Here is an 8635-nt window from a genome sequence, read left to right on the forward strand (position 1 = left end):
CCCTCTGCCATGCTAACAGTGGAGACTCAGATAAAGACATTTTTCTCTAAAGGAAAACCAAAAAACCTCTCACACAGCTTAACTTCGGAAAAGGAGTTTCAGCCCGGTGCTCAATCTTAAACGTCAGAATCAAAAAAAAATACTACAGTAGGAAACCACAACTATGCAAAGTAGAATACTCAACAGTGTATGTACGAAAACTGGAAACAATCGGTAAACCAGAAACTCTTGGAATTACTACTCTGGTTTGGCTAGGACGGCACAGAAGCCAAAATACCTGGTTTCCATTCTATCCCATAATTTAATGTCAAGGTCCTTCCCACTTTGCTCATTTTGGGACAGTTTAGACAATAAACTGCAAGTGTAATGCAGCAAGCAAATTGAAATTTCTGCAGCAGAGAGGTGCATTTCCCCCAAATTAGCCTGCAATATTTCCTCCCACCCCCCTTAAAGTATAAAAAGACAGCAAGTTCTTCACCAGGTATGCAAGCTCTCCATCCATCTCTGGCCATATTTTTTCCTTGTTAACCAAAGCACTGGAGACTGTCTTGCTCGAAAGAATTATAACAACCTGTTGATTGTCAGGCTTGCCACACAGCAAATGCAGCCATCAAGATCGTAACAGGGTGAGAAGAACCTGTCATTTTAAAAATAGCAATCTAGGAGAGTTATTAACGAGCTCCTAAAGCCCAGCTACCACCTCAGAGGACTGCTTGCAGGGATTAAAGAGGATTACTGGGTTAAAAATGCCTTTTGTAGAGAAGGTGATATACTTTTAAGTAAACCAGCTAATAGAACTGAAATCAACAGACTCATTTTCCAGTACAAACAGACTGCAGGACTCTAATTAAAATATGTTTTCATAACTTGAACAGCATTCAGTCTAATCTGAATTTATCTGATTGGGAGGTTAAAAAAGTTAATAACACAATGTTAATAATATTGTCGAGGCACCCAGAAGATATAGATATTAGAAATACATACTTTCTGAAGTGTATTAAAAAATACAGTAGAGGGCACACTTCCCAAATGCCTTTATCTTCTTGAACATCTCGGCAGCTCCAAATTATTTATTTATATCTGAATATATTCCTGCAACATAAAGATATGTTATAATTCACTACAACGTATGGTTCAAGCAACATAGTACCTCTGAAGATGCTAAAGGTTATGCAGTGCAGGCATTTCAGCGAAAATTAGCTCGTGTCCTGCCCGTTGTCTTTACTGTGGCTCAGAGAGCGTCCTAGGAGGACCAAAGGGAGCAAGCACCCTGTGCAGCATGTTCCACAAGGGGTTACTCCCTCCAGGGAAAGAACAAAGAGGAGTGGTGTTCTGGAGCTACCGCGCTACTAGATGGCAGCAACTCTGCAAAGTTACTTAGGTTTCTGTATGACGTGATCTGCAATGCCGTAAGAGCAAGGAGCTACATCACAGGTTTCTTAGCCTCGACACTGCTGGTGCAGAAGGCTTATCCATCTGCCAGGGGTGGAAGCAGTGTGGTCAGCTTTGCAGGGCGCTGAACTGGAGCAGGTGAAGCCTGCTGGGCTGTGGTGGGGAGCCCCCTCCGAGAGCTCCACACACCTAAGGGTTACCTGCAGCCACAGGCACCCTCGGTCTTCTCTGAGGTTAGAATCACCTAGGTTGGAAGGGGCCTTGAGGATCGAGTCCAACCATCAACCAAAGACTGCCAAAAGCCACCACTAAACCACATCCCTCAGCACAACTACACATCTTTTAAAACACCTCCAGGGATGGTGACTCCACCGTTTCCCTGGGCAGCCTGTTCCACAGCTCGACAACCCTTTCTGTGAAGAAAGAGGTTCCTCAGGCTTCCCCAACCTACCTAAATACGAAGGAGGCACGCGCTGGAGAACACCTGCCTCTTCTTAACTTCTCTCCTGAGCAGGACACAGCGCCGCCACGAGCGGGCTGAGGGACACCGCCCCAGCCCGCGAGCGCAAAGTTAATTAAACGGGAAAACGTTGATATTCATCTAGCCGCGTACTTACTGGTTACTTCCATTATTTTTATTTGCAACTCAGTGGGATTTAACGGCAAAGGACCGCGTACGGTTAAAAAACACCCTTGAAGCGGGAGGCGGGCGCGTTATGTGTGACCGCTCCTCCCGCCCGCCCTCAGCGCCCTCTCAGCCGCGCGCCGGGGCCACGCCCCCCCCTCCCGGCCCGCCCATTGGCTAGCGCAGCCCGGTGCGCGCGCGCAGGGCGGCGGCGCGGCGCAGGCGCAGAGCGGGCCGGGGCCGGGGCCGGGGCCGGGGCCGGGGCGCAGCCCGCAGGGAGGCGGTGGCGGCGGCAGGTGAGGTGGCGGGGCGGGCCTTGGCGGCCGCTGGGAAGGATGCTGTAAGGCCGCGGAGCGGGCCCGGCCCCCGGCGGTTGCGCGGGGAGGGCGGCGGGGCTGCCGGAGGGTCCTGCGCGGAAGCCCTCTGCGGCGCTGCCGTTAACCGTTCCTGCGGCGGGGGAGGCGGAGCGGGGGAACGGACGCGCGGTGAGGTGCGAGGGAGCCGAAGCAAACGGGCCCGGCCCTGCAGGCCCGGTGGCCCTGACAGCAGCGAAGGGGAGGGAGTGGGCAGTGGGGGGGGGCCTTTAACAGCCAATTCCAGAAAGATCGGTGCCGAAAAGGCGGCAGTTATTATTTTATTAATGCATTATTTTATGCATTAGGGAGTACTCTACAGCAGTCGTCTTTGTAAATTGACTTGAAGAGTCATATTTACATGCCAACAATTGATGAACGTTAAAAAAATGTTGTGGCTCAAGCTTTTCAACACCAGTTAGAAAAACGCACCTAAAAATCCAAATATAAAGGCAGTCATGTTAACAGTTGCTTTGATGTTCTTTTTTTTTTTTTTTTTTTTCCTCCTTCCTCCTTAAGCAGAGCATCTCTCAGGAATACTCTCTTCAAAAGTGGAAAGAGCCCATTCTGCAATGATGAATGCCGACATGGACGGTATAAGTTTTTAACGTTCTTGTTTTTTATTGTCATTTTTTCTACTTAATTTCCAGCTGTTACAGAGGTTGCACTAAAACTCATGTGGTTTATTGCAGCTGTTGAGGCTGAGAATCAGGTGGAATTAGAAGAGAAAACACGGCTTATTAATCAAGTTTTGGAACTGCAGCATACACTTGAAGGTTAGCAGTTTGACACATCAGATTTTTTTTTACAAGTGGAGTCATACGCAAAAGAAGAGAACCTTACTGTTCTGCCCTACCTTAGTCAAAGTGTCCAAAGCGTGTCACATATGCAGTTGAAGGTACATAAGCAAGGTCTCAGAACTACTATTTTTTTTCCTCTTTATGCAACATAATGTTTGCTCGACCCTCATAATACAGGTCGAACAGAAGGGGTGATACAGCTAACTTTGCCAGGCTCATTAGTTGACATATATCTTTGAGTCTGCTCATCACTGAACTTTTGTTTCCAAATAGTTTAGTTCTCAATAGCCCAAGTCAAAAACAAAACAAAACAAAACAAAAACCCCACAACAATATAAGAATAAAGACACAGACTAACAGTAAGGTCGTGCAACAAGTGTGTCAAAATACTATACTACAAAATAATACAGGAAAAAATGGGCTTTTGATAAAACTTGTGAGTAGCATAGTGTTTTGTAAGATAACACCTTATGGCAGTGTTTCCCCACATTAAAAGTGTGAATAGTTTGTTGTAGGCACATAGAACATATTCATTATTGTATGCAATAGTGTCTAATATTTTTCTTATACTATCACCTTCGCAGATCTCTCAGCACGAGTAGATGCTGTTAAGGAAGAAAACTTGAAACTGAAATCAGAAAACCAAGTTCTTGGACAGTATATAGAAAATCTGATGTCAGCCTCTAGTGTTTTCCAAACAACCGACACAAAAAGCAAAAGGAAGTAAGGGTTGACTCACAGATGATGTCATTGTATTGCTGCTGTCTTTTTTTTTTTCTTTAATTGGCATAGGCTACATGAGCTAAAATACCTTAGTTTGTGGCTGTACTGGATACCTGAAGAGCATAAACTTTGGTGATAAACAGAATTAAGAACATTGTCATGAACAGGAGACATAAGTTTGTGTATTGTTAAGATTAAGCAATGTGCAAATGTAGTGTAGAGACTTACTAAACTTTCATACTTGGTTTAAAAATGAGCATATCTTGTTAAAAATTGGATTCAGTTTGTCAGGTTAAACAAAGGTCTGTTGGTGCTCTTTGAGGTCTTAGGGTAGCATATTTGACTAGCAAAATACTACAGTTATAATATTGTGTTGAAACCTCATTTGATAAAAATATTCAAAGTCTAATTGTGTCACTTTTTCACCTCAAATATATTTAGATTACTGTATAGCTTTGTCCATAGCGCTGTAAAGCAACTTTAAACAAAAACCTATAAACGAGTTAAGAATTTCTATGAAGTAGTAACAGAATGACATTGTTTGCAGGGCTTGTGTACAGAAAAACATTTAAGATTTACTGGGAAGGAGGAGGGTAAGGGAAGAGGAACAAGGATAAGCAACTTACATCAGGGAAATATCAAATCGATGCAGTATCAGAGTGTTTGTAGTTTGTAAGATGTACACTTCAGACCATTTTCACTTTCCAGTTTCCTCAGAGCATGATCAGGCACAGCATCATGATGTACGATCTTCCTGAAGTTTTTCAGTTGTGTGATGAGGAGTTTTAATTTATAAAAACCTGAGTAATAAGCTTTACAGAAACAGGTGGTCAAGAATGTTCCTCATGCTCATTGTGAGCAATCTGCAGTGAGGAACTGAGAACAAGTCTTTCCTCACCACCTTTTATTTTCCTCTCGAAGTGCCAAACTTGTCTTTGCTTCAGGCCTTAGAGCAACTGTTTCCCTGCCCCAGAGCCTGAGCTTGTGAAGTCCCTGCTGGGGCACTGCACAGAAACATCTAAGGCAGAAGACTGCAGTGGAACAAAGGTGGCTTTTGCCTCTCAAGTATGTGCTGCTCTGAGCAATGCCTAGTGTCAGGGTGCCCTGTTTTTTTACTGGCTTGGCTGTTAGCAGGTTTTGTAAAGGAGTCAGCCCAGATTATGGGTCCAAGCAGTCCCCATAGAGGCAGCATGTCTAGCATAATCAGTATTAGGGGAGAGCAGAAGCTGAAATGCAAACTAAGTTTTAGCAGTACTCAGTTGCACGTTTCATCTTGCCATACAGCAGCATTGTAGACTTATTTATGGATGTTACCTAGAACAGAGTTCTGTCTCTTCAGTAATGAAGCCATTGTACTTTACCTTTTAACAAAAAGAAACCGCTAGTTCAAGAATCTCTTTCAACCTTGCTATGATGAATTCTACAAAATAAAGCTGCCAGAACTGAATGAGTGGATGTAATAGTAGAATAAATCCCTCTCAAACTTCAAGTTTCTTGGCAGCTAAGCGCTGCTCTGTCTCAAGCGTAAGCCGGCATTGTGAGGTTCCCCCCCTCCTAAAGGCAAGGTCTCCCATTTCTCCCCATTTAAGATGGCTGTACATTGCTCACTGGAGCATCAGCAAAGTCAAATGATTGCAAACAAAGCACTAATACTTTGGTCTCAAGGTCTATTTACAAGTCTAAGTCAAGAAACCTGATGATGTAAAAAGTTCTACCCAACAAGGCACAAATGGCTGATACCATTTGTGTCACAGGGTGCTGTAAACATCCAAATTTATTTTCTATGAAGCACTCTCTCACTTCACTGCCTATCTGGAACTCTAAACTCATCCAAGAATTGCTAGCAGGTAGAGTAGATCACATGGTTAGTGCAGGGTTTGAGCATTACAAAAAAAAAGAACAATCACACTAAGCACTTGACTTCTAAAGATTGCATTGCATTACAGCCATTCCAGCTTTAAAGCCACGTCACTGCACATCTCCATCTGCACTGTAGGAGATCAAGTGGTAACAGAGCATGCGCTTGTTAGACTTCAGCAATTCCCCGAGATCAAGTAATCTTAAAATCATGGTTTTGTATTGTAAGATTGGATAGTGATATTTTATCCATGGTGTGTATATAGTAGTCATTTCATCGATATACCATTTTACATCCCACTACTGTGGCCTTCATTTAACTTATGAACATTTTAAAGATGATGTATTTCTGACTTTACACTAAATAAAAACTTTTGATTTGTCTCAATTAGTTTGGTTTAACATTTGTAAACCCTAAAACTTCTCATGACTATCTGTAGTCAAAAGGTGGAAAAGTAGTAGGGTTTGCCATCATCTTAATTGTTTCTACATAGCTGAAGTGTCTGAAAGACTAGATGTAATTAGCAAGTATTAAGATTAAACCTGGGTTAATTAAATCTATTTTCAGCAAGCTTCCAGTTCCTGACTCACTTGGTATTTTCACCCATTAATCTTACAATTCTGTATACTTTTCTGGCTCAAGGAAAAAGGAAAAGGAGTGGTAAACTGCATTGAGTATTGTCAAAGCTGAAACTCGCACTTCTTTACAAAGGAGAATATTCCCTGAATACTGAAAATTCTCAGTCCGGGATTTGGCATCCTCAGTAAGACCACTTTTACTAAGCTACGATGTAGAGCTGGTGGGAGTGCAGGCTGCAGAGATCTGATGCTCATGGAGTTCCAAAGATGACTGACAGTCTTAATAGGAAGGCGTCCTGGAACTGGACTGCCATTAGTTTGTTAATGTCAAAGCACTTTCAAGCAGCCATGATAGCAAGATCAAGTATTTTTCCTGCCATACCTGTTCAGATATAAATGGACTACGTACAGGAACTGGAGGTTACAATTGTCAATGGAAGGGGGTTCCCCTGTCACCTGGCTTTCTAGATCCAAGAGTCTCAAATCCCCAAAAGCACTGATATTTGTCCCCTAATTACTAGCATAAGACTAGATCCAGGTAAACTGATGTGCAGAAGGATGTCTTCTATCTCCGGGTTCCAGGTAATTGGAGTCATTAAGTCAGTATTAAAGTGCGATAGGCCTTGCAGAGTCAGTATTAATGCAAACAGCAGCACCCTTGAGTCATGGCCTCGCATTACCATTTTACCCATAATAAATGGCTCCTTGTTTACTGAGGTACAAGCAAAGATGTTGATGGGGCATTAAGACTTAACGGGAACCTTAAGTTCAAAACCCTAAGGGAAGACTAGCGTCCCCTGGGGGGTGACTAATTCCTGGAATAACTGTATCACAACAAACAAACAACAAACCACTCCAACAATAAGCAACCCCAAACACACCCCCAAATGCTGTTAACAACTCTAAAGGACTGTTACCAGGCTCAGACAAGCTTCATTCAAAAGGAGTGCCAAAATGCTCCCTGACAGCTCACAGTAGCAGTTACTAGCAGGAATACTGCATTGGTAACAACTTCTATCTATTGCTCAAAAGTCACAGGCAGGAGAAGGAATCTGGAGTCTTCACTTCTCACCTTTTGCGTGTACACCCTAAATAAAGAAGAGCGAACTTGCATTTATCTTAAAAAAAAAAAAAAAAACAAAAAAAAAACAAAAAAACACAAAACCAAAAAAAAAAAAACCAAACAAACCAAAGCCCGCACAACTGTGAAGCAAAATTCTTTTGCTAAATTACTTATTACACAACCAACCAAAAAAAGAGGCCTTTCCGTGTAGTTCACACAAAATAGAGTCCAATATAATGAACTTCTGAACAAGCACTCGAAGGCACTGCCTTCTTCATTAGTGTTAATTAAGCATTCATTTGTTAGAGACTTCCATGGAATCTTCGGTGACTTGATTTGCTGTGGAAATACTTCTTTTTTAAGTGAACTAACTTCTTGCCAGGCATAAGGAAATCTGTTAGGCCCTTTATGAATTAATGTCTTTCTACTTGTTTTAGGTACCTTATGAATTAACGTATTTCTACTTGGTTTAATGTATGCCTGCTTTTGCTAGCCTTTTACATCCTACTAGTGTTATAGGCAGCTGCCAAGCAGCAAGAGGTTTCTGGTGACTGCAGTTTTATTGTTTGTTTTAATATACAGCTGAACTTTAACAAAACAAAGTTTCTTTTACAATATGCAGTTTATTTAAACTATATTATGAGAATGCCCATTTACTCACATCTGTAAAAAACTTAATCCATCAAAAAATTCTTATCTATATTAATAAATTTCATGTTAAGCAAGAATTATTAAATATTTTTAGGAGGCAATGTACACTTAGCAAGTATTCTATAAACAGAGGTTATACCACTCTGGCTTAGAACATGAGAACTATAAAAGTTTGAAAAAGTCATCTGTATATCACTTCCGCAGATTTGATATCTGCATTCAAAAGTAAGACAAGTCACACCAATTACCACTTGTTCTATGAGTATTCTATTTTAAAATACCTCTTAAAAATAAATTACTGTAACCAATGTCTAAAGTGAACAGGTGACCACCCATGTAACAAGATCAACGAAAATAAATAATTTACAATAAAAATTGTTGCTAGCACTAAAATCATCTTACAAAAACAATTATTGCATTTAGCTCTGCACAGAAAAAAATACCTTCTCATAGCAATATGAGCTGCTATAGATGCTACATCTATACTATCATCCTCTTTTAGCTGAAAATTGTAAACTTTTGCAGCTAGAGCTGCAAAATTATTATAATTTATTCATGTTTTTTTAAAAATATGTAGAGTAAGTTTATCTCC

The 8635-nt window shown here is 41.6% G+C and overlaps 1 protein-coding gene across 2 annotated transcripts; it reads left to right on the plus strand.

Moving 5' to 3' along the window:
* The first annotated feature begins 2253 nt into the window (after nt 1–2253).
* On the plus strand, nt 2254–6138 carry SCOC (short coiled-coil protein). Of its 2 annotated transcripts, none has more exons than XM_082482706.1 (4): nt 2254–2313; nt 2893–2964; nt 3063–3146; nt 3755–6138. In XM_082482706.1, exons 2-4 carry the CDS (start codon nt 2943–2945, stop codon nt 3895–3897), a joined length of 249 nt encoding a protein of 82 aa, XP_082338832.1. In that variant the 5' UTR covers nt 2254–2313; nt 2893–2942; the 3' UTR covers nt 3898–6138. The 2 variants fall into 2 exon arrangements, with proteins under 2 accessions (XP_082338832.1, XP_082338833.1); XM_082482707.1 differs by having other exon boundaries at nt 2288–2313; nt 2890–2964.
* The last annotated feature ends 2497 nt before the right edge of the window (nt 6139–8635 follow it).

This window comes from Vanellus vanellus (genome assembly GCF_965231255.1).
Source record: "Vanellus vanellus genome assembly, chromosome: 4".
In the NCBI taxonomy this organism is placed as follows: Eukaryota; Metazoa; Chordata; class Aves; order Charadriiformes; family Charadriidae; genus Vanellus; species Vanellus vanellus.

Bases quoted from the DNA above. Each gene is read 5' to 3' on its own strand.
- SCOC (XM_082482706.1), top strand. From the start codon at position 2,943: ATGATGAATGCCGACATGGACG. The intron at 2,965-3,062 runs GTATAAGTTTTT...GGTTTATTGCAG, and splicing joins GATGAATGCCGACATGGACG to CTGTTGAGGCTGAGAATCAG. The intron at 3,147-3,754 runs GTTAGCAGTTTG...TCACCTTCGCAG, and splicing joins ACTGCAGCATACACTTGAAG to ATCTCTCAGCACGAGTAGAT.